General features: G+C 41.7%; 1 protein-coding gene across 7 annotated transcripts in view; it reads right to left on the reverse strand.

Annotated features, from left to right (window-relative positions):
* SLC6A6 (solute carrier family 6 member 6) overlaps positions 1–22,106 on the reverse strand; it is a 58,582-nt gene extending 36,476 nt beyond the window's left edge. Inside the window, exons 1-4 of one of the 7 annotated variants that reach the window (XM_077325345.1) lie at positions 21,117–21,325; positions 20,860–20,935; positions 11,415–11,450; positions 7,111–7,176 (exon numbers count right to left, since the gene is read on the reverse strand). In XM_077325345.1, coding sequence (XP_077181460.1) covers positions 7,111–7,176; positions 11,415–11,450; positions 20,860–20,935; positions 21,117–21,308 — 370 coding nt within the window. In that variant the 5' untranslated portion in view covers positions 21,309–21,325. Of the gene's footprint in view, positions 1–7,110; positions 7,177–11,414; positions 11,451–20,859; positions 20,936–21,116; positions 21,326–21,927 lie in introns of those variants that run through there. The other 6 variants (XM_077325347.1, XM_077325346.1, XM_077325351.1 and 3 more) reach the window with 6 other exon arrangements.
* Between the last annotated feature and the right edge of the window lie 4,887 nt (positions 22,107–26,993).

The following is a 26,993-nucleotide window of genomic DNA, read 5'->3' on the forward strand; positions in this document are numbered from 1 at the left end:
CAGAAGTAATCAATGAAGAGAGACAGTTTGTTAAACATGTTGGTGATCCTTGGCCCTAGGGAGGTCCACCTGGCCTCGACTAGAGCCAGGGCTTTTTCGATCTGAGCTCCAACCTGATTAATGAGTTACCAGCTAAGGCCCAGGTCTTGACGTAGCTGTCATAGCTCTGCAGGGCCCGCAAAATGGCAGTCTTCCACCAGGCCTATGGCTTTCTTTCCTTCTTTTTATTTCCTTTTTTCCATCTTGTGCTCCTCCCCCAAAGCAGGTAATTTTACCAATGAATGACTGGCGAGAGTGAATGGGGATGATTGTAGGGAAGTTGTTCTTAGTTTTGGTTATGGTTTTATTGGTGCTTTATTGATGTTTTGATGTTTTTATTGATGTTTTGTAAACCTCCTCGAGCCCATTCACGGAGAAGGGCAAGATATAAACACATTTATAAATAAATATAGAATTAAATTTTGCATTTTCAAGGTTCTAAGGCAATTCTTGGCATCTCTAGCAGAAGGGATAAGAAACACTTGAGATCCTAGAGAATTACAAAAAAAATCCGGTTGGGCACTACTGGACTTCAGTGGAATATGGTTCTGGCACAGTTATAGTCAAGATCTACTACTTCTAATTTCACAAAAGTCAGTAATAATATCAATATAAAGTTAACATGGGTCAAAGGTTTTTTACAATAAAGGTTCAGGATAGGATTGTTGATTTGAAAAAGAACCAATATGTGGAGTCGCTGTATTAATTAGGTTTAAATACGATAATCTTTATGAAATCTTTATGAAATCTGGCAAATCTGGTTTATTTCCTTAAACCAGAACTTTTCTATTGGGGATGTATACTAAAGGGAAAAATGAACAGAAAAAGATAATTGCTGTGTTTCAAACAGGAAATGAAGCCCTATAGCGGTTACCAAAGTGCAGGAAATGCATGGAGTAAGAGAATTACAGCTGACCACAACCGGGGCCAAAGCTTTCTCTGTTCTGGCCCCCACGTGGCAGAATGAGCTCCCAGAAAAGATCAGGGCCCTGCTGGAGTTAGCAAAATTACACAGGGCCTGTAAAATGCAGCTCTTCCACTGAGCATTTGGTTGAGGTCGACCAAACCAACATCTATTGGGACCCCCCAAAACCACTCCCATGAACTGAATCCAAAATGACCAGCCTATAGGATCACAGTTAACAGGTTAATATTGTTACCACTAATTATTGGAATGTTGTTGAAATAACAGTTGCTACTGTTGTTCTATTTGATGTGTTGCTGAATTGTACTATAGTTATTCCAATATTTTCCATGTTCTATATAAACCACCCTGAGCTGCAAGGGAGGGCAGTATATATAAATATAATAATAAATATAATTAATAAATAAGAAAAGGACCAGGATATTTCTACAGAGAATCCTTCTCTTTCTTGTTGTTAAGTCATAGCTGACTTAAGGTGAACCCCGGTGGGGTTCTTAAAGCCAGAGATGAACAGAAGTGATTTGCCATGGCCTGCCTTTGATTTGAGATCCTGGTATTTCTTGATGGTTTCCTATCCAAATACTGAGAGCAAGGCTGACCCTGCTGAGCTCAAATCGGGCTACCCATCTGATGGCAAAAAAATTACTTCAGCCTGCCAACAAGGAAACTCACAATGGTGTGTTTATTCTGTTCTGAATGGAAAATAACAGAAAGAAATAGGCCAAAAAAACCCCTATCATTTGTCATTTTTTTTTGCTTTCCCCCACATCTACATGCCCCTGGTGAAATGGCAGCATGTGGAACAGCCTGGAATGAAAGAAATCTTTCTTATACCTCAGTGCCTGTCCGACATTTTGGACTATCCTCTGTAACTTCTGAAATATAAATTCTAATAATATCTGCTCCTGTTTGGCTAACAGAATTTGCAAGAGAGCCTTTTGGGATGGCTGGGGAGATGTGACCACCAACAACTTCTCAAGAAGTCCTCTCCCTTCTCCTTGTGGCCAGCTGCTCGCTGCTCTGCCCGCAGGCGTGCCTGGCTCTTGGAGCCAATGTGTCTGCCATGGTCCACCACTGGACCTGGGCGGTGGCGGAGCAGAGCAGCAAGCTGCTGCGGTAAGGAGGGGCTGCCTGTGCAAGGGCTGCCAAAGGCAGCCGTGCCATCGTGGACAACCCAATTGTATCACCCACAGAAGAGGAGGAGGCAGCGGCGGCAGCAAGCATGCCATGGCCGCCAGCACAGCCCTGAGGCGGCAGCACTGCCCAGGGAGGTTTGCCGGTGCAACTTCACACCATGCATGGTCTGCCAGAGCCACTGCCCACAGAGGGCTCAGAGAGGAACCACTAAACACTACCTACCAGGTAGGACGGCAGCCTCCCACAGCCCACACCACATCCGCCAGCAACGATGCCGACGCGCATCCGCCCCACTGCTTTTGGGTCCGGGAGGTAGGCAAGGGGGCGGGAGGCCTCTCTATGCCTCTGGCGGCCTGCCTCCCGTCCCCCCTTATATCGCTACCACCTGCTGCATTTTAGACTGCAGCGGGCTTGACGGCTAGTACTTCTATATAATTCCCAACCACCCTACACAAAAAACATCCTTTTCCTGAAGACCATGTGATTCTAAATCTTTACTTCAGAAAAATATGTTCAGCACAGCATGACAACAAATCTTTGACAACTGGTTGTTACATATATAAGAAATAACAGGCTTTTTAAACAATGTTCTTCTGTTTACTAACAGGACAATCAAGTAGTTCTCAAAGTAAGCATTTTACTTCTTTAAGGAAACCATACACATAGCCGACTTCTGTAAAACATCCTGTGCAAATGTGCACACCATATGCAAAAAATAATTTATCCTATATTTTGAACCATAACCAACAAAACTCTCTAAAGCAGGGGAAGTCAATCTGTGGTCTTCCAGATGTTCATGGACTACAATTCTCATGAGCCCCTGCCAGCAAACACTGGCAGGGGCTCATGGGAATTGTAGTCCATGGACATCTGGAGGACCACAGGTTGACTACCCCAGCTCTAAAATATAAGTTCCTTTTAAATAAACACAGAATCAATTCCAGTATGAGGGATAAGAACCCCAGAGTTCCATGAAAACAGTCTTCTAAATGTCATAGCAGATGACAGTTAGTGCTGTCTGTTCTTGCTATGGCTATTATTAAACTTCTGCGGAAGGAAAGAAGGAAGGAAGGAAAGAAGGAAAGAAGATTTTGACAGTTTTTTTCCAGTCTGATTAGTTTTAGCTGATTTTCACATTACAATTCAGATTCTATTTTTATATTTGTGTTTCTTCATCTAACTTTTTGTTAATTTTATAGAACAAATTTAGAATCTTAACAAAATTAATACTTATATGCTATAATTATTGCTGTTCAATCTTTGCCACATTAAAAATTATGTTTTGGATTTCTTGTCCTATTCCTCTGTCTGGTGTCTGTCAGAGAATGAAATTTTGGCCAGGTGGGAAAATGTCTGCCATTTTATTTATTAAAATATAGGCCTGTGAGTTAAGTCTGTCATGATAACAAATCAGACTTTAAAGGATACCACTACAAAAAAAATGAATATACTTGCAGGATTGGGAAAAAAGGCCCCACTGCTAAGGCTGAAGATAGCAAATAGTTTCCTGTAAATCCTGGCAGTTTATAAGTCTATGTGAATTTTCCCTGCTTTCAAGGAAGTTAAAAGTGGGTCCAATAAAAATGTACAATAAATCCTCACTCTGGCAACAATCTTATCTGATTTCAGTGAAGCTAGCCCCGATTTTAAAACAAACCAAGAACATAAATCTAATCTAGAATAAAAAACAAAATAAAAGAACAATAAAGGACTGCATAAGAGTTAAACAGTATGGATGAAAGAAAGTGAAGGTTAGTGAAAAGAAATACACATTAAAACAATAAAAGCAAAAGGACAAAAGAAACACTTCCCGAGATGCACTTGGAAAAGCACACTACAAAATTCTATGAATTCACACATGAAACCAAGATAAAATGTTGAGAAAACATATTTTATCATTACAGTGGGAAACATTAAAAAATTCTTTCTTTTATTAAGCCAATGACACATCCAGGTGATTTTAAATTTTGTCTTTAAAAACAAAACCTTCTTAAAAACTACTCCCATATATAAAAATAGAATTGTCCAAAGGCATTTTTAAAATGAAAATCCAGTTAATGCCATAAGAAAGTACAGGTTTTGCTAGCTCTCACCTTTATTCCATCTAATGATGTTTATTATTTTCCCCTAAATGTAGAATTTCCACAGTAGTACTGATGAAGTTAGGATCTCATCCTTCCACTTTTAAATATGGTTATATATTCTCAAAGCTTCTGGAAAATAAGCTGTCTCCAGTCACAGAGAAATCAGTCAGAATTATTTAAGTATGTAGAAGGTTCCAGCATTATTGGGCCAAATCTGCAGCGGCTACACTGGGCTGCTGCCAATGCATGCTCCGCAGCAGTATGCGTCCACACAGGGGATACACTTCAGTGCGGACGGAATCTGCTCAAGCACTGAAATGTGTCGCCCCGGCAAAACAAAGCAGCATGGATTAGTTCTACCACATGATGGGGGGGGGGGTTGCAGGGGGGTTATTTTGCAGACAATCCCACTTCCTGCAACATAAAAACGAATGTCTCTGTCTGCCCCTCAGTGCAGCAGAACACCGCAAAGCTGACCGACCAGGGCATTTCTTGCCCCCACTGGGCCACCATAGGATAGGGAGAAGCCGGGCCTAGAAAGCCCAGCTCTTTCCTGTCCACACGGGCCTGCCGCAGGACAGTCCCTGTAGGCCGCCACAGTGGGCTAAGTGAACTCAGAAGGATCCATGTTCCCATAGCCCAGGGCTTCTGGGGTCTGATCCGTGCCAACCCTGGCGGCAACATCATCTAGAAGCAAGGATTTGCCCCACTTCCATATGACTGCCCTCTCGGCCTTTTCCGCCGGTGTGGAATCTGCCTTGTTGACGTTAAGGAGGTCTTGGTCTGGTCAGTGATTGAACAGGAGACCTCCTGGGAACACTGGCCCCCCAAGAATGCCACCCTGAGTTCCATGATGGAAGACAAACCAGTCTATTAATTTAACAAATTCTGTATGAGAACTGAAATACTCAGTAATTCTTTTTGAAATATGCTTTTCAGTCACAAAATGTTTAAGAGAATATTCAACAAAGATCCATAAAGATCACAGCTGTTATCTTTAAAAGTAGTATTTGGAAGTGTGCAGGAAATGCCTGGTGAAATCTCAGAAGCCAGAGAAGTGGCTGACCAAGATTTCCAGTATCTGTGGAATGAGGCTTCAGTAGCTAGGCATGAGACTTCAGGGGCCTCTATGCTTGACTAAAGTAAGAACATGAAATATTCAAAGTAGTAAACCTTTTCTAAAACAGAAAAATAATTTATATGTCTGCTTAAAATAGTGAGATTGCAGAACTGTATTTTATTTACACAGGATCTGGGTGGCCTTGGCAAAGAATAGTTTTTTTATGGATATGAATATATACATGGCCACATGTACATGCACCAGAGTTCAAGAGCCACCCTGTGCCTGCTCTTGGATCCACATCTTTTGACTGTTAGGATTATTTAGTTCTTTTCAGAAATTTTGGAGTTTGATTGTTTTCCATACCGTCATTAATTTATGTTATTTATTATTCAATTTATATCCCGCCCCTGGGCATCCCAGGGTGGAATTTCTGCAATTCACAGTGGTAACAGGTAATAAATAACAGATGAGGGGAATTAACCCCAAGGCACTGAAGTCAAATTAAAGGTCAGGTCATCTCTGTATCACTTTCATTATCCCAAGATACTGGAATGACTGGCACTTCAAGATGGAAATGTTTCGGGAGGGAGGAAGCAAGGAAGGAAGGCTTTTCAGGATATCAAAACCTATTTCTTGCTCACATTGCAGTAGACTTCTTAAATGTCAACTTGCCAAATACAGTAATGTTGTGGCAGAGACTGGGGTGACTGCACTGCCCAAATAGCTCCAGTTTTCATCTGCCCCCACCCCCACCCCCACCATAGGGGATTTTCCAAAAAGACAGCATGCCAGCTCACATTCTACTAACAGAAGGTGTAGGTTTTATGTACTGCTTATGCTAGGTGCCTCATAGAAAGTCATTCTGCTGGCTGAATAGCAGTAAGTTCCAAATACCAGTTGTGGGCTGGGGGGGAGGTCTTCAAATTTTAACCTGTACTTTGCTTATTTCTAGTGCTTTATACTTATTTTATTCTGTGGCAGCTGCAATAACTTAATCCTACACTGTTCGTCCATAGATTTTACGCCTTAATATCCATTATGACAGAAAATTAACGTCCCTGAAGAGATGGTAGGGTATGTGTTAGCTTACATGAACGAATCTGTTAATTTTTGAAAGGCATGAACCTGGCTAATACTTAGTCTCAGACACTCTCCCTAATGATTCTCCTCATGGGGTGGCATCTTCAATCTAATTTCAATTAGACATGTCATCCAAAGATATTTATTCTTTCATAATAACTAGATTTCTTAACTGAGGTGTGATTCTAGTTAAGAATCCCAATTGCTGCAATAAAAGCAGTTAGTAAAGGAGTGTGAGTGTATCTTCACCAGTAAACGGCCCTTATGACAAATTGAAATGTCTAAACTGACACTAGTACAACAGGTAAACTTCTTAAAAATAAGGTAAGAAAAATGTTATATACTTGTCCAGAATCATTTATAGAATACAGGGAGCAATCCATTGAGACTTAGAAGTCATATGCATGCTTAACATTCTTTGGACCACACCATTCTCTGCCATCAGGACAGACAGGAATCCCTATATTTATTAGAATGGCAATAAAATGATGAGAGCTGGCAACTCTGGATGTACTGATAAGTCTGCAATAAACAGAAGAGTGGTGTGTGACAGCCCATGCCATACATTTTTCCATTGATAAACTAAGAAATGACACTGCCAAAACAGCAACTTTCAGGGAAAAAAAAGAACAGCAATATAAATCTAGACAAATATATAGAATGCTTCCTGGTAACAACAGAATATGTGGTGACATGGATAAACACAAAAGAGCCATCATGCTCCGTGTACCAACACGACCCCACCCACCCCTTTCACAAGCATCTATCTTATCTGCACTCACCCGTTGGAACGTCTGTCCCCTCCTCAATGCGGATGGGCAGCGCTGGTTCCTCCATAGGGTGAGGCACTGATAGAAAGTAATGAATGATGGTAGTATTTGTCGCAAAATGATCACAGTAAGATGATGCCTTCTTAGCATTACTTTTACAAATGAGGTGGCGAGGGAAAGAGCAGTCTACTTCTTTCTATAACGACTTCCATACTAAGAAACAACCAACTTCATAATATCTCACATGCTTTGCTACATATGGTGTCACAATCCTGAATTCTGTTTGAGAATTCATTTCTGTTTTAACCATCCAACTCAATGCTTGGGCATAACTGTCTTGGAAGCATTTGTAGCTTGGATCCAGCAGAGGATGCCCACAAACACATGGGAGAGTCATTTTTGCCAATCCCCCCTTCTTGCTGTAGACTCCATGCTATTCCTGGGGGAGGGGTATCCCACCCATCCTCCGGAAAAAACATTTGAAGTATCATTTGGGGCTGCAGCAGGGGTAGGGTAAGGAAAGGAAGTCCTGCTCTGCTGACAGAAACCCATTAAATTACTACTGGATCCAAGCCTGTATTTTATATACTGCGCTTACAAATTAACTTTGCCAGAGAGGATTTTTTATTTTAATAAGTTCTGATTTTTTAAAATATTAAACTAAGAATCAGATATCGTTCCAAAAATTATTTGGACCATTTTAGACAAGCATTTTAAACAAGTCATTATGTGTAACTCCCTGGAGTTCACTTAGCTCCTATTAAAAAATTCATGCTCTACAAGTCAAAAGGAGCCAAAGCAATAAGCCATACAAAGATATTATGAACAGAAAGAGATGTATACATCAAAGGTGAGCCTTCTTCTGTTATGTGCAGATGCAAGAAAAAGAAGCACCGGCATTTCAAATTTGCTACATGCCAAAGCAGGCAGTACAGACCCACACTGTATGTATTACATGGAGTCCACAGGTTGTACCTGTGTGCTATGCACATGTACAAGAGTAGACCTTTTTGTACATTTTTCTGCTACATTTCTTTGCTGTATCCCATCCCCTTTTTCACGTGGGCCTGTGAAAAGGTATCATGGTGGGAGAGGAGAAAGACAGCAATTTTTGTCTCCTTCTAACATCTTGCCCCCTCCCAGTGATGAATCCTAGCCCCATACAACCAAGGAGTTCCATGCACAGAAATAAGCTGCTTTCTTTTACTGCTGGACAGGGAATTGCTGGAATAAATCAAATATACAATTGGGGCACAGAGGCAGGGCACAACTACATTGGCATGGATCCAAACATCCCTTCTGCTTATCATACCCAGACATCTTTTGTTGAGAAGACCTACCCTTCCAAGTCTCCTCTAGAGACTCCTGGCACTGCTGCTCTACTGAAATTCAAAGTTATCAGGACAAACAGAGAGACTATGGCCTGAATTCTGTTGGACGGAAACTGGGCTTATGGAGGGGCTATATTTCAGTAGTAAAGCATCTAACTTTGTATCTGGTTGGAACTCAAAGTTCCTTTTCACATTGTTTCTCCGTCCTTCACTTAATTCCCACAACACCACCCTTGTGAGGGTAGGTTAAGCTGAGAGACTGTGATGGGCCAAAAGTCACTTGGTGGGCTTCCATGGCTGAATAGGGGATTCAAAACCAATCACCCTAGGTCCCGGTATGACTATGTCACACCCGGGATAAGGGCATGAAGATGGTCCAGAGTTCATGACCTGGCATCTCCAATTTAAAAAGGATCAGGTAATATGTGCTGTGAAAGCCTTCCACCCAGGATCCTGGAGAGCCACTGTCAGTTAGAGAGGGCAATACTGAATAGTGGCCTTGGAAGACCAAAGGTCAGACTCAGTATAAGGTAGCATCACAGGTTCATGTGTAGGACTGGAGAAGAAATATTGCTTGCACAGAGATATACTCAACTTTCCATATAATATCGTTGACCCTATCCAGGAGGCAGGAGGATCTGGGTAGAGAAATGGAGAAAGAGCCCTTCCCCACAAAGTTCTTCATCTAGCCACTAATGCTGCCAGAGAGCTCACATGAATAAGACTAGTCTGGCAGGGAGAACAGGGCCAGGTTCACTCTTCCATGGACCAGTAGTAGCAATTTGTGTGAAGATGGCTATGTGAGAGCTTTCATCCTGTCTTGCATACTACAATGGAACAGCAAGTTCATTTTCATTCATCCTGGGATAACTGTGCAGTTAGATGACGGGTTGCTGGTTTTCCTTCCATAAATTCAGGGCTGGGAAGAAACTTTTTTTCCACGTACCCTGCAGACAACGATGCAAATGAGCTGATGGTCCAGGTCAATGGGCCTCTCTGTTCCCCATTTCTTACCCACTCTAATGAAGAATTGTTTCATATTACTCCTATGCTCTCAGTTCTCACCCACTTGGTCACCACTGGCACAACTAAGGTAAGTCAAACCAGCTAGGAAGATCCTAAGTCAAGAGGTGACGGTGAGAACAATAAACGAGTCACTATGTATGTGTGTTGCCTCTGGCAAATCAGCAGAAAACTACATGCTGCCTTTTATTGTGTATATATATTATTATTGTATATGTACATAGACACTGGCCATGCACTGAACGTTGGTTCTTTTCTGCTTTTTATAAGACAGCATACAAATGAATTCACTGCCATAGTATCTGAAATATCCCAGATAAAGCATCAGCCTGGTAGGGAAGATACACCCATACCTCCAGGGGATGAAGCTGAATGGGGGGAGAACTCCTTGATCATCTATATGTACTCAAACAACATGTTTGAGATGTATATAGGAAAGGACCATGGCAAATGGTGCGGTGGGACAGGATAGCCTCTTTCCTCCCTTCTCCTTCATCTCGTCCTCTATCACAATATTTTATGTCCACACCAACATTTCTCTACATCTGAACACACTGCTAGCTTAAGGCACAAAAATAAGGACATGGCTTAAAGGAAAAGCAGAAATAATTTATTGTAGAAATTACTGTACTTAACACAGAAATAATCACCTATGCAGGGTATGCTGCACAAGCTGCTTTTATTCTAAAAGCTCAACTAACAATTCAGCCCAACAATAGCAAAAAGGGGAAAAGTTATTACATAGGGTTTTTGCTATGCATTAATCAATTGTTATTATGCAAGAATAATGCAGCACTATAGTTCACTGGGTGTTATCTTAAAATGAAAAGCATATTAATTTATGAAAAAGTTGCTTGATGCAAATGTTCCTGGGGTTACCATTCCACAAGACAGAATGCACACAAAGAAAATTATGCAAAATGAAATCCATACCACAAAGAATGCAGTAATATCCCACTCCAAGGCTTGTATGCGAACAATATTCTATAAAGAAGCCTTATCAAATGCTCAACTGTAGTTTACAGATTAAAATGGGGCTACATTCCAAAAAAGGATTCCATGTTTTCAAGATATCCTTGAATATGTTTTCCGAACAGCAGCCCTGCATACTGCATGATCAAACACTTTGAAATTGATGGGGGAGACTCAAAAAGACTCACTGATATGGCAAAGGGATCCATTTTTGCTTTTAAGGTTAAAGATCCCGCCAACGTGCCCAAGTACTTTGACTTAAGTACCTCTTTGGAACCCGCCCCTATTTATAAGCAAGCCAAATCCATGAGCAGTGTATACAAATGTTTAGCACAACATGATATTCCATTTGGCCTAAGTACCACACTCATGCGGTGTGTGTAGGGGGAACATTTAGTACAGTGTTACAAATGGTTTCAAAACATCTGCAACATTAGCCAATGACAGCTGCTCAAATCAGTTCTCTCTTACAACCTCAGCTAGAGGCTTGCTATTTCTTCTGCATGGAGAGTCTGTCAACCTCAAACTGCCCTAGGATGTAGGGTTTTCAGTGAGGTCTGTTAGAGTTCGGGGCTTGTAAATGTTTACGCTTCATGTCTTCAAGATTGTTAATGTGTAATGCAAGAAACCACTAAAAAAGCCTGTAATATCTAAGCAATAATTGAGGCCACACACGTACATACACAACCAAAACCAATTTTGCACATAGTAACTTGGATTACGTAGCAGAATCCAAGATTTTAAAAAGCATATCTTGGCAGAGCAGAAAGGGAATCTTATACATTCTATGTTGTTGTCTTACACTGGTTTGTTCTGTGGTCATAGACAATTTTTAAAAGTTATTCATTCTCACCCCCTTTTTAATAAATAAAGAGCAACTGGTACTTATCTTCTTTTTAATAATCCATCACTGAACATATAAATTGTGAACATCTGAGCTGCACTGCTAATATTTCACTTATTTCATTAACAAACATAAATGACACTTACATGAAGAAGAGTCTCTCCAGAATGGATTTTCTCTTCCTGTTTCAGAAAAAGAAAAAAATAAAATAAAATAAAATAAACAAAAACAAAACAAAAAAAGAAGACACTGGGAAAGAAAATAATGATATGAACATAATGGGGCCAGAAAAATGTAGGGTGTGAACATTTTAAAAATCAGGACACTGGAAAATAGTTTGGATTCTGTTAACAGGCGACTGTTTTTCTTCTTATTTTCCATTTAAATCTTCACTGTAACATGCCACTTTCACCTCAAACTGCCTCAAAGGAAAGCAATGTAACAAACTTGAGTTCCCACACCATCCTACCTTAATCACCTTCCAGAGTCTTTGTTTATGGTTCATGAATCTTTGCTTAGGATCACCGTTTTCTACCAGCCCTGCTCTAGTACTTTGATCATGGAAGGCTGCAAACTAGCTTCTTTTGTCCCACAGATAAAGGAGCTTGTGGGCCAAATTCGTTGGTGGTTTCCTTCTAGCCTGCCAGAGCTGTGGGAGGACAGAGGAAGGCAGGAAGGATTGCTGAATCAGTTCTTGGCAAAGGGCCAGACTGAAGTTGTAGATGTGACTAACTTACAGCCAAAGTCCTTTACATGCAGCAATGAAATAGTAATGAGATGGCAGAGTTCAGAGGTGATAGAGCAGATTGAAGGGGAGGGAATGATTTCCCCTCCCCTCCCACCATTCTACTAGATCAGGGATTCCCAACTAGGGGTCCATGGACTCCGGGGGTCCGTGGCTGTTTCCCTCCTGATTTAATGGACTCAGCCACAAGTTAGTGAAGCGGCCCCTTCCACTGCTCTCCCTTCCTGACTGTGAGTGAGTTCTTTCACTTGGGAAGGGTCTGACATGACCTGTTACTTGCACAGGGGATACCTTTACCTTTATAAGTTAAATGCTATCAGTATGGAAAAGGCTAGAACTTTTCTTCCTGGTGAGCTACTCTTAATTTGTTGAAATTTTTAATATTGGGGGGAAGGATCACAAAATGTAGTTCCCTCTCCCCAAGTTGGAAGAGGTACAGCCCACGTGATGGGCGTGGCTTCTCGTTCCATGGATCCTTGAACACTGTGGTTGTACTGAGACATCATTTTAACAAAAATGTGCATAGATCTGGCTTCAAATGTATGCCTGGCTCCTCCCTCTTTCCTCCACTGTTCTTGTGCACAGTGTGATAAAGGAATGGTGGTTTAAGAATATCTATGCTTATCCATGATATACAAATATGGACATGTGCCTTAACCAGAGTTGGTTGCCTTTCCACTTCCTAAAGAAGGATTAATCCCTAGTTAAGCATCCGAACGTTTGGGGTGTGGGAATCAACTCCAGTTAAACCGAATGCCTGTATTCATACTTCATGGGTAAGTTTTAAGCTACCACACCTTTACTGTGCCTTAAAACAGTTTTTTGTTTGCATTGTTCTCTAATCCTGTAATCCTAGCACTACTGTAGCTTACTGGATGTCTTGTGCTATCCAATTGAACTGTTTTCTATAATTTGCAATCCACCTCAAATCAGAGGGAGAAAGTAAATAATCATGTTCTCTGCAAAGTGGGAGAAAAGGGAGAGGCCAGGTGCATGAAGGAATCAAATATCACTCTGCTTACATTGGGCACCTGAAAATGCATCTTGGCATAAACTTTCTTGATATTCTTCTTCCATCAAGGTACTCTTATTGGCTACTGTGGGATATAGATTAGACCCTGTGATACATCAACAGAAGGCCCTGATAGTTTTGTATCTTTCATTCATTCCGCCTTCCTCTAACAGGCTTATCCAACACTGGAAAAAGTTTATTCCTAGGGTTGGGGTACCCATGTGGACTAACACCCATATGGTTCAGGGGGCTATAATGGCAATGGGGACAAAGTTGTCCTTTCTGTCTTTTCCATCAGTGTAGCACTGCTGACTGAGGAGACAGGGAGTACTTTTGTCACCTTTCCCCTTACTCCCTACAGCCCACTGATCCATTAGTCCATAGGAACCCCATGACTCTGGAAATAAAATCTCTCAAGATTGGAAAGGACTGTTAGGTGGAGGAGAATGCATGACATATACATGGTCCTACAAAATCAAAACAGCTCCTACAAACCCTTTGCTAAGATTCAGTCTCCTGAAGGCGTAATGATGGCAACAAAATAATTCTGGCAGCAATTTGGGCAAAAAGGTGGCATAATAAAAGAAATAAAACTCAGTATGAAAGCAGCATTCATAACTGAAAATACATTCAGTATATTCAAAATCTAAGGAAACTCACTCTTTTAGCTGAATTATTAAATGTTCAAGTCTTTATGAAACCTATAAAGTTTATATCAGTTTACGCCAGAGAATATTCCTAAACATCAAAGGACAGCAGAGATATATAGGAAATTATTATGTTATAGTATGGCTGATCAATTATGAACACAAAGCATTCACTTCTGCTGAAATAAACAGGCAAATGCTATGACACAAACAAAACCAAAAAGTCAAGGACAAAAATAAGGCAATTTTCATAAACTATAGAGAACAATTCTAAGTAGATCTATTCAGAATGTAACTTGGGTCTGTTTAATGGAGTTTACTCCCAGGCAAGTGTTTTTAGGATTGCACCAAGATTTAGTTTTAAATATATCTAGAATAAGTACCACTTCTCTGATGATTTCTCCAAATTTTCCTATTCAGTTTTTTTGATTCCTGACACCAGAGTACTAATTAAAAATGCATTAAGATTTAAAATGTTTGGAAAGACAGAATACCTTCAATCATTCAACAAGGCCCAATCAGCAGGATGTACTAAGGGTAGAAGCATCTACCATTAACATGCCCAATATGCTAATAGGCATGGCACATTTGTTATTTCATCTTGTGAGCACAAATTAAAGTATAACACAAGTGGTAAATAGCGTTTTTACTATCAGGTGCACATATATTGGGGAGCTCTGGCCAATTCCAAATATCAGCACACAGGCATAGCTAGAACAAGAATAATAATAATCTGTGAAATGGCCCTGAACAGCAGATATTGGTTAATGTGTGGTGAGGTAATGGACCCTTGAATCATTACTGATGGCGTTTGCACACTACTTCTGCAAATCAACTGATTGTCTTGTAGTAAGCTGCTTCTATAAAACAATCTCACATTCCCGATTGTAACTATAAAACAATATTCCTAAATGAAGTCAAGCCAATTCTGCATGGATGCTGAGAAAGGGAGAGGCGGTGAATAAAGACAGGTGGTTTACTTTCCATGTGAGAAGCCTTAAACTGGCCTCCAGGCAAAATGTTCAGTAATTACTGGAGGAGATTATTCAAGTAGATTTGATTTTAAAAGTACAGCTGAGAGGGGTGGGGAAGAGAGCAAGAATGGAATTATCCAGAACAAAGTATCAGGAGATGTTCACCGAAGTGTGTAGTGTTGTGGTGATGGATGTATTACTTCATGATCTAAGCCAACTTTAATAACATTTTATGAAGTTTTGGCACCCAAGGATCATTTAATTAATGATTACCTAGAGTTATCTAGTTGCAAAAGAACTGGTGAATAACTGCAGGGGAAAGCAAAACAAAGGCAAGCTATTGTAAACTTTGTTTCTGTAGGCTAGTCACTAGAATTTTTAAGTCCCTTTCATATTCATTTCCTGTGTCTGAATCGTCAATGGTGCGGAAGTTTGTAGATGTGAGATTTGTATCTGAACCACTGCTTAGCTATGATAATGAGAAGTTTTGCACAACTCACAGGTTAATCAATATAGGGTGACTAGTAAGATAAAGTACTAAAATACTAAGTCATTGTACAGTTCCCACTGAAATTATGAAAATAAGTTTCTAAAGAAAATAAGGCTTCAGTTCATGACCCTGCATCCCTCCAAAAAGCTAAACGAATAGAAAATGGATATAAAGAGACTAAAGGTGCTAAAAAAAACTTCTGATTCTGACACTAGTAGCTCCTGCCATTCCATTATGCTCTCTATCTTAGAAATCTCACCTTTCCACTGTCTCGCTTCAATTCTCACTTCATGCACCAGCACCACCTTCTGTTCCATTCAGCCCACCCCTCTTACAATGGTAGTTAGGGAAAAAACAACAAAGGTAATTGTGACATCAGCAGCTGTTACATCATTCCCCCTTTTCATATTTTCTTGATGCTTTTCCAAGAAGTGTGAGATGAGAGTGTGTGTGTGTGTGCGCACATGCATATGCCACTGATGCCAAAAAAAGCACTTTAATTCCCCTGCCCCTTTATGTAGAGGAAGCTGGTCCTCCTGCTCTATGCAGTTATGAGGGGAATAGGTCTCTAGAATTTGGATACCGCTCTCTAGCTGAAAGGTTACATTCCCCCCCCCCCAAAAAAAAACTGAGTCATTTGCCTTTCTCTCTTCTTTTCAACTTTTTGCCCGTGCCGGTTAAGCGGTTCAGAAGGGAAGTTTTCCTAAGGGGAGAAGAAGGCATTTGAAGGACTCTCTAAAATAATGGCCTCTGCTACTGAAGCATTTTGGAAACAAAAAGGAGATAGATGCTCTTGCATGAACTTGCAGACATCTGAAACATTATATATGGACACGTGTAGCATATGAACTACATTAACTTGAGTTGTTACCTGTAGAAAAGACCCTGGGCACACATCACACAGCATTTGGCTCTGCATGCTGCATGCTTAATCCCTCATTTCAACAAATCTGCCAGGTCAGTCAGTGAAGGAGATAAAGCAATCTTATTCCACAACCTCAAAAGTCAAGTCACATGGGCAGCAAAGCAGTTGCAATCCACAATATTCCACATAGCAGTCCACCATGACAAACAACGAGTATGTTTTGATCCATTTCCGTACAACAGTGTAGCATTTCCTTATTCATTTGCAGGCATTTTCCAAAACAACTGTAGACATTTTCAGCACCATAATGTTCTGGCGAACAACCTAAATTTACTGCTTAATATGCTATATACAAACTTGAGCCTAGATTTATATCACTAGGTATTTCATAGCCATTTTTCTCCTTAGGGTGCAAAAGCAATACAAACTCTGTCTGTACCAGCATTTTAAAAACATTTTCCTGTTGATCAATTACTTTCACTTACTTTCACAAGCAGAAGAAAAATATATGCACTCATTCTATTGGAACTGACAAGCACAGCTTTCTAACCCAAGGATTAGTGGGTGTGGTGCTGGGGTGAAGGTTCACCAGGCAATCCAGTTGATCCATACAGGAAAATGGTCAGACATGTTAAAGCAGCAGAGTGAAGTCATGGCCCCAACAGGGGATTATACAGCAACCACGCCACCACACCTTAACTTGTTCTAGCTCCCATTACCTAGATTATGGTACTCCATGAGTACAAATAAAATCAAACATAAGAATATATCTATAATGTTTCAGAAAAACAGCATAGGAACCTCAGGCAAGTAGACCAGACTTTCTCAACTTTCTTACCGTTGAGAACCCACTGAAACATTCTTCATGCTTTGAGAAACCCCAGAAGTGGGGTGATCGTCATGGTTAGTCAAACTGCAGCCCTCCAGATGTCCATGGACTACAATTCCTAGGAGCCTCTGCCAGCGTTTGCTAGCAGGGGCTCCTGGGAATTGTAGTCCATGGACATCCGGAGGGCCGCAGTTTGACTACCCCTGGTGCGGAATATGGTTGGGAAGCAATGCCTAGGTGTAGAGGGATATTGCCTCCAGTTGTCTGAGCCAAGGATAGGAGAAGAAATAATTAAAGAAAAAATAACAGAAATCTCCAGGAGCGCTACAAATTCTCATTGCCTGTGCCATTTCTCCTTTAGTATTCTTAACCTTCTTTTTCTAACACATTGACTTTGCCCAGCAAAAGCCTTCTAGTTGTAGTTTCTTGTGCCCCAGCGGAAAGGAAGGAAATTTTAGGAGGTATCCCAAGGGGGACATTTACAGGCTATGCAGGAGATAGAATCAAAACAGTGCCCAGCCCCCTCCACTACATAAAGCAAAATGCAGATTGGGGAGCAATCTGGGTTGGGTAAATGGAACAGGATAAAGGGTTATGCAGTCTCTCTGATCATGCCGGCAGCCCTGTCCTTCTGCATTTCATAACAACAACAACAACACAAACCTGGGAGATCCAGTCAGAGATTTCCCGTGACCTGTAGTTTGACCCTGAGCTTTCCTGACATCAATGGGCCATAATTGAGATGCCACTAATGATTTGGCAAGCAGTCACTGAATAAGCCCCAGAGTGACTTATACAAAAGTCTCTTATCAGAGCCTTACTGAAGCAAAAAAGAAAAAAGGATCTTATGTCTCATTCCTCTATTTTTAATATTCCAGTCATACATTTTTCCTGTATGCACCATTCTCTCAATTAGTTATTAGTCTCTTCTGCCCTAGTCCATTCTCCTTCTACTATAAAGGAAAGGGAAATGTGGATAAGTAATTCTAAATATATCTCATCATTGCAGGGAAATGGTGTTTAATAACCAGATAATATCACATTTCACTCTTAGGCCTACTCCAGGCATAAATCAGCTTTAGCAAAGATGCTCCAGCTTTACTAAAATCTGCCCCAAATCTATAAATATTTTTAAGTAAACTGATATCTCAAACTTTTGTATTTGTATTTTTGTGGAATTTTAAATTGTGTATTTAAGTTATGCATATTTGGCATGTTATAACTTGCCCTAAGCTTCAGGGGAAGGGCAGGATAGAAATAAAACAATAATAAATAAAACCAAAGCAGCGCATTTTATGATCAGCTCACAGAAGTAAACTTCTAGATATCTGTTAACTTCCCAATGCTCTACACAGGCATAAGCCTTAATATTCTGTAGATCATATCCAAGATCAGCATGCAGTTACACCCAGTGCAATAAGAAGCTCTCTGAAGCCTGCTTTATCTAAATTGCCACATGGGAAGATACCACCAATATAATCCGTGGCCAAGCAACAAGTGAAAAACGTCTCCTTTCTGTTTCTTCTCTCCACAAAGTGTATTTAAAGAAGTCCTATATTAATCTCATTCCACATGGCGCCCCCACAGGATGGGATGTTATTTGTCAGATATAATTTTGTTGGCCAGCAAAAATACCCCTCTCGGTTTAGAGACTAGTATGGAATCAAAGGAGAAAGAAAAATGAACGAATTAACACTCAAGACCTTGGGGGGGGGGTACAGAAGGAGAGGGGGGCAATAGTCTCTCGATAAAAGCTTGAGGAGCAAAATGGAACCATGAGTAAAACTGCACAAGCCAGAGAAAATGAACGAACAATCTAAAATGGAAACTGAGAGAAAAGCAGGACCAATGCAGCTAAATGCAGATTTATTCCTCTCTGTACTCTTAAATTCACTCTCGAAATCTGCCATAAACAAATAACATTGTATTACAATAGATGACCAGCTCATCTCATATACAAACTAAAATCCATTCTCTTTTCCTTCTACAGAAGATCACCTTCCAAGCAACATCACTCAGAAAAATTTCCATCATGTTCCTTTGAAGCCCAATTCTGCCATTTTAGTGAACCCCCCCCTCTCCAAATTCCACACAAACCTAAATACAAAAACTGCATTTGCTAAGGACAAAGAGGTCTGGCCCAGACTGACTATCTCGACATTATCCATTCATGACCACACATCTTTAATAAAGAAATTTTTGGATTAATTTTTTTTAGTGGTTAAATCTTATCTAGCAGTAATTCATCAAAGTTCCAGATTAGGCTGCTGATTTCATGGCTCTTGAAACATAGCTATTTCACATTTTGCCAGACCAACACATGAGACTATTTGCTGCCCAGGAACAAGCAAGTATGGTGGTGGAAAATGCCATCAAGTTGCAGCCAACTTATGGCTACCCCTTATGGCATTTTCAAGGGAAGGACCATTGAGAGGTGGTTTGCCATTTTTTGGTTCTGCACACACAGCCTAGACCTCCTTAGTAAGGGGTAGTCAATCTGTGGTCCTCCAGATGTCCATGGACTACAATTCCCATGAGCCCCTGCCAGCAAATGCTGGCAGGGGCTCGTGGGAATTTAGGTCCATGGACATCTGGAGGACCACAGGTTGACTACCCCTGTTCTTAGTGATCTCCCATTGAAGTACTAACCAATGTCAACCCTGCTTAGCTTCTGAGATTTGATGAGATCAGGCTACCTTGGGCCATCCAGGTCAAAGCACAAGAAACTACAGTGGTTACAAAAATAGCGCATTAAGCACAACAGACATTTTCAGGCACACTTTCCTAATACATTTTCCGATACAGTTAAAAAATCATCAGCTGGGGAAAAATAAAAATCTCTCTCACACTCCTTTCCCCCCACCTTGGCAAAAGTCATAGGGAGATTCAAGATTCCAAAAGAAGGTAGCTCTTTTTTCGCTATTACACCTGCCTCTTTATTTCACAGAACACTGTACCATGTTATCTTCAAAATTCTAAAGACATAAATCCTAAGCATGCCTACCAGGAAATGTGTTGTTGGAAATATATGGGCCTTACATCCAGTTGTGCATGATTAGATTGTGATATGATGAAAAACATAATCCTGAGCATCTGATTTCAGCATTAATATAACTTGTCCAAAACAGAGGTTTCATGGGTAACAACTTCATTCTCGGCTTTATGAGATAGTATATACTGAGAATACAATGTCCTCAACCAGCTATCAGCTGATCCTTTACATGCATGCAAAGTGGCTTCCTCTTTTTGTTCTTATATGGAAATTTAGATGGTGGTGTATCAAAAAGTCTAAGCACCTTTCGTTCAATGGTCGCACACAGATGAATATTCATTACCTTACCGTTGGCTTCTGATTCCAGTAACAGACTTGCAGATTCAGAATCACTTCCTTGACACTGAAGTGTTCCTGAGATTCAGTTCTTGGCAGCAAAGTTTCTGAAAGTATCCCAATTTCTTTCCATTTCTCTCCCTCCCCCCCTTTATGAATGAAGGGGTTTGCAAGAGGGCTATCGGCACAGAGAAGGACTGGCAACAGCTGCACAGCAATGAGCTAGTGCTTTCTAAGTAATTCTGAAGAGGGAACCACATCTTCAAAAAATTATTTATCAGCCTATTGCATGTGCGTGTGTGTGCAGAGCACATGCTCACACACAAAAGAACAAAATGTACTAAATCAGACGGAAATTATGACCACACCACTTAGCTGATATCTCTAATTTAAAAGTTAACACAAGGTGTCAGGGGACGAGGAACGAAAGAGGTATAAATTATAGCTGAGCCAACTGTACATTGTAGCAAGAAAGGTGTAGGCACAGAGGATTAATTTTCTTTTTTGCAAAAAAAAATAAAAAAAGGTGGCACACAAAAGCAGCCCTGCCTTGCTCTCTAAAATTGTGGCCCAAGGTAAATGGCAAACGAACAAAGGCAAATCTCTGAGGAAAGAAAGGACCCCGGAGGAAGGGGGGGTACTCCACCTGGGAAGAAACCTGGCCCAAGAAGCCCCTGGAAACAGGCTTTCCTCCTTCCCACCTTGCCCGAGAGGCCGCCACCAGAGAAACCAGAAGAATCCGTGTCGCCTTGCTTTAGACTTGCGGGTCCTTGTCTTCTGCAATGCCAAGGGAGAGGAGATCCATATGCGTGCCTGCCTGCCTGCCTGCCTCCTTTGTTCCTAAATGCTCGAAGGGAGCGCGGAAAACGCGTGCGAGGTAGCTGGCGGCAGGGCTCCTGCCCGCCGCCCCCCTCGCCTCCTTCTCCCCCTCCACCCCAGGAAAGGCAGCCGGGGGTACCTGCAGCAGCTGCTCGTCCCCGGCCAGGTAGCTGTCCAGCTTCTTAGCCGTCGTGGGCTCTGTCCTACGTGTCCCGGGGAGAGCGGCGAGGCGACTAAGCGGGCGGCGAGGGAGGAAACGGTAATTTATAAGCGCTTTCTTCCTGACCTCTCGTGTCTGTTGTCTAATGAGGGAGCATTGAGCATCACCCATCCTGCTGAGTGGAAAAACACCAGCTCGGCCTCTTGTTTGGCGGGGGGAGGGGAAAGGGGAGGGGTCGGCGGGGGGAAGGGAGGGGCCACGGCTCAGGCGGCGGCGGCGGCGGGCGGCCTCCCTCCCTCCCTCCGAGTCACACACACACACACACACACGGGGAGCGGGAACGAGGCAGCCTCGCCTGGCAGGCGGCCCGCGGGCCTCGGCGACGCAGGGAGGGGCTGCCGGCCATGCGGGGAGGCTGCTGGGCGGCGGGGGCTGGGAGACGGGGAAGCTGCGCGTGGCCCGCAGAGGCCAAGGAAGCGGGGTGGGGGCGGGAGGCCCTCTGGGGCGCGTGGCCGGAGACGACGGCCTGAGACACCCCCCCCCCCGCGAATACTGCCCAGGTGAGGGAAGGGGGGCGAAGCGCTTTGGTCGCAGACATGGCTTTCTTTCTCTACCGCCCCCCCCCCCCACTTCTCACAAAGGCTCCCAGCAGCAGGAAGCGCCGGCAGCCCTTTTCACACGTTCCGCAGCCAAACCTGCGTTTGCCGTAGCCCGCGCTGGGCAGCCAATCATGGCGCTGTGGGGAGCGTAGCTGCTCGGCTCCACGTTTGCTCGCAGCCTCATGGCTTACCTTCAGCCGTGCCGTGAAGCAGTTTTAGAGTCTGGCATGAGCGACCTCTATGCGCCGATGGAGGCTGTAAATGCAAAGCCTGCCGCCTGCACACCCGCGCGCACACCCCTTTCCGGCCCCCGTGGACGCCCTGAACCAGGGTTCCCGAGCCTCCTTCGGATGGCACCGCTGCTTGCCGGCCAAGTGGACACCAAAATAACGCCCCGTCTCCCCCTACAGCCACTCCCAGGCCTGATGCAGTGGGATGTGGCTGAGGAAATTTCTCAAGTTCAAATTCCTGCTCAGTGATGTCCTTGGGTAAGTCCTTCCCTCATCACCTGCGCTGCCCCACTGTATGATCGTGAGAGTCTAATGTTGCTGCGAGTTTCAGGGATGAAGGAGGAAGGATAGTAGGAGAGCAACCAATAATAATGGATTTAAGACATTGCGTGGAAGGAAAAGAGCCAGGGATGACCAGGGGACTCAATGACAGAACACAAACTCAGTGATACAACACATATATATTTGTGTGTGTGTGTGTATGTGTATATATATAAACTGAATGCTCTCAAATTTCATTAAGTATTGAGTGACTACAGTCCAAGCACATTTAGAATTCACTTCCCTGGAAGAGGGTAAGATTTCCCTACACACATGAGACATATTCATCACTGTTTGAAATTCTGCCCCTCTCCTTCCCTTTCATGCTCAGTTAATAAATCCTAAATGCCATGAGGTTTTGATCATCTGGGTTGGTGTTAATAAAAAGGTATTTATTACATGGATTTTGTTTTTGGATTTTTCTGTGGGCCGTTGTGACTACTTGCTAGGGATGCTGGCCTCCAGGTAGGACCTGGTGTTCCCCTGGAACTACAGCTCATTTCCAGACTACAGAGTTCAGTTCCACTGTAGAAAATGGATGTTGTGACAGGTGGTCTCTGTGGCATAGTACCTCACTGAGGTTCCTGTCCTCCCTGGCTCCAATCCCAAATCTCCAGGACTTTCCCAACCTGGATCTGGCAACTGTACATCTCATTCCCCACTGGTGGCCATGGATGACCTGGCAACACTAATACCTGCAGCTTCTCCTTGCTGTTTTAACAGGACATCTTGCAGCTCCTCCTCCTTGGCTTCAAGAACTTACAAGAAGTTCTAGGACAAAAGAAAGTTGATATTGATGTTCCTTACATGGCACAGATGCCTCCTTCATAGAGGCTAATTGTCCAAAGTTGGTCCACTGATGGCACCTTTGAAGCACTCAGCAGAGTATGAAGAAGTTGACCTTTTGGCTGAATGGAGATGTGTATGAGGGGAAAGAAAGGAATCTGGCAAGCTGATACAGTTGTGAACTGAAAGATTTTGGCGTGTAGGGATCTGTCTTGGGATCTAGTGTGAAGTAGTAGATCTCTTGTAATAATGCCTCTGACTCCACCTGTGTCCTGCATGTATATCTATAGATAGAGCAAATACTGACCTTTTTGGCTAATAAGCTTTAGGAACAGGAAATATTAGCAAAACAGCATAAGTGTCCAGTGGTCTCTCTTTCAAAGAAAACCAGTCTGGGAAACCTTCCCATCCCCTGAAGAATAGGGAATGCAGAACAACAGGGTTTTAAGGGGAAGGGGGAAATTAAAGTTCCTAGAGACATATACTGATGTTCATATTATATGTAAGTGCACATGAATTTGAAAGGGGTAGAAAGTGTGTCTGAAAGGCAATGTTGCACCACAACGGAAATGAGTCAACTATTTTTTAAAAACGAAACTAAATTTAATATATCCCCACAACAAACTTGACAAGTACACAGAAAAAAAAACAAGTTGATATGAAGAGTGCTGAGGAGCAAATGCATTTTCCAGAAAGTAAGTTTTATCCTTCAGAAGAACTGGTTCTTCCAGGACATGCCAAATCAGCAGTGCTTTGGTCAGCCATATATGTAGCTGTAACTATCAATGTGTTTACATTTATAGTCTAGCTTTCTCGGTGGAATCAAAACAATGAAATGTGCTGTTTTTAGATCTGCTAGCAAAGAAAAAGTAAAGATAAAATCATTAGGACACCTAGGAACTTAGTAGGTCCAGCTTTCTCTTGCACTTGGGGTAACTACATTCACTGCTAGGGGACACTGATAATTGCAGGATCACTACACAAGTGATTTTTAAACCTTTATTGTATAATTTGCTTTATTTTTATCCCACTTTTCACCTCAGTGGAGAAACAGCAAAATACATATTTCTGCCTTTTGTCCCCTTGACTTAGATTATGCTGAAAGAGTATGACTATCCAAAGGTTACCCAGCAGGCATCCATTGCAGAGCTGGACTTTGAACTTGGGTCTCTCAGATCCTAATCAGGCCTTGATCTCTTAATTTCTATTCTAAGCCTCGCCATTTAAGTGAGCTCTGACTTTGGTGAAGACCAAGGTATTGTGCCCAGAAGGTTTCCTCTTGCATTCTGCAAATAAGCAGAACTATCTTGCCTCACTTCCCTTGTGTAGAATCTGACTCTATGTTTTAGTTCATGTCTCTTTTTGTTTTACCGAACCAGCCAGCAAAAGTAAAAAATAATCAGACTGTTTTTGGACACCAAGTGTATAAGAGGAAACAGAGGCGTTTTGGTATCAGGAGCATGTAAACATTACCTGGAACAGACTAAAGTCATAATAAAGTCATAATAATTATCATTCCTACATGACATAAATTGGGCACTGTTAATCCCTATTTTATTAAACAAAGCCACTCAAAACAGTCCTGGAGGATGACAATATGTGGGTCATGTTACGCTGGTAACCCACAGTCCTAAAAAATCCTCCCCATGAGCATGTTACTTCAAATATTTGAGACCACCTGCAATTAAATATGTTTCAAATACCTCATTAGTTGAATCCATTTAATTTTGTAGTTACTAGTAAACATTAATCTTGATTTCTGACCATTTTATAGAAATAAACATGAAATGAGCTTATATATGAATCTACACAATTTATGGTCTTGGAGGAATTTCTAGACCTATTTCAATCTGGATTCAGGCTTGTATATCATATAGAAATAGCCTTGGTTGTCTCTTCTGGTGGAGTAACATGGAGACTGTGCCCCTGCTGATTCTCATGGATCTTTGGCTGGCATTCAGTAACATTCAGTAACATCAATTATGGTAACATCAATTATTTTCTAGCTAGCTCGCTTGATATTTTTTATATCTGTCCTCTGTTTTCCTGCTATTCATGTAGGATTCATTTACAAGTCTAGTTCTGTGTTGACTTTAATAGATGGGAAGCTACAAGAGAGAACCATATAAATGTATCTTTCATAATTAAAATGAAGGTAATAACTATGTCCTGCCTACTTAGGGACCAGTGGAATTATTTTTCCAAAGCATTTTGGCACACATGGACTGTGCTGCTGGGGACACAAGAAAACAGATGGGAAATATTTCCCATCATTTGTGAGTAGAGGATGCCAACTTGCGTAGGAGGGCACACTTTCTTTGAAATCGTTATCAGAAGCTGGTGCCCCTACCTTCAAGAAATAAGGCCCTTTCAGTGGTGTCCTCTGTATGGGATTATTGTTAAATACATTAATAAACAGTTCTAGTTATGCAAGCATTCAAGTGAGAATGAATTTTGCTGCTGCTTTAACTACTGAAACAGATAAAATATTTGTATTTGAATGATGACTAACAGGTCCTCGGGTGGACCCTGCTAAACAGCTGCCAATTAGAGCAGACAATATTGATCTAGACATATTGTTGACATAAGGCAGCTCCAAAATATTCATACATATAAACTGCTGGCAAAGACAATATGGTTGTTGTCTAGTAAAGGCCAGATGACTGGATCGGTATGGATTAAATGGCTGCTATTTTTCTTTGCTGTTTCATGCAGAGAAGAAAGGTAATAGCTATCCTCTCCTCCCTTGCATTAAGTGATGTTGAACAGAGGAAGCATCTTGGAAAAGGCACTCTACTCTGCTACCAATTAGAAGGAAGGCGTTTCTTCACCTTAGAACCATGCAAGAGGGAACTGGCATTACAGTGCCCATGGCTAATACATCCTGAGAAATCTTTTAAAGAAAATGCATTTCCATAAAAACTGGATAAACTCTAGTGTGAATTTATTTTTTATTCGGTGCTTTCTATCTAACTGTTGTGTTTTTAGTTGAATATTTTACTGTTACTTGCTTTAAATGAATTTCTAGTTGCCTGCAGAAGGCCTGTGTGCATTTCTGCTACATCTGCAACACCTGCAGTTCAGAGGTGTACATGATGAGAAAAGGGTTTGGTTTTTGTTTTGCTTTTTAACAATAACACCAGGCCTTCGTTAATACTTTTCGCTGAATCACACCCTGCTTATCCTAATTGCCTTGCATTTTCAAGGAATACAAGGTCATACCATTCATCTCTTCCTTCTGGATTACAATACAAATCATGTTGGCCTAAAGCAAGAGGCATTCACACGTGGGGAAGGAGGATTTTATAACAGGAAAAAGAACCACGTGACTCAGCTGTCCTCCCTTGGTTTCTGTACAATGAAAGGTTTTTCTAGAGGAGCATGAGGGTTGGATGAATTAAAAATACGCACCATTTTGTCAAATGACATTTTAAAATGTCCTAACTTCCAAGCAGTAGAAGTCCCTTATTTGAAAACGTGTTGAGAATATTGGGCCAATGGTTCCAGCTCCTCCCCCCACCCTTTTCTATTTTACTTCTGGCATGGGCATCTATTTACCTACATCACCTTTCTCTGTGTGCTCAATGTGGATAGACTACGTTAACAATAAAATAACAGAACAAGCCCCAAACCTTAGCCGTTATAATAAAAAGCCACATATCAACTGGATACTTCCAACTGTCACCCATCATCAACCACAGCAAAGTCACTAAAGCCAAAACCAGAAATATATCTCTTACAACAGTCAGCTTATTATACTGCCAAAATACCCGCCCACCTAGATAGGTTTTTTCATTCCCTGTCAAGGGAAAGACAGACATAAACTCACTTTTTTCTGGGAAGTTATTGGTTTATCTCAGGGTACATTTGATTATTTCAGGGTATCCAACAACACAGCTGTAAATGTCCTCCCTTCTAAA

This window comes from Paroedura picta, chromosome 3, assembly GCF_049243985.1.
Source record: "Paroedura picta isolate Pp20150507F chromosome 3, Ppicta_v3.0, whole genome shotgun sequence".
Lineage (NCBI taxonomy): Eukaryota > Metazoa > Chordata > Lepidosauria > Squamata > Gekkonidae > Paroedura > Paroedura picta.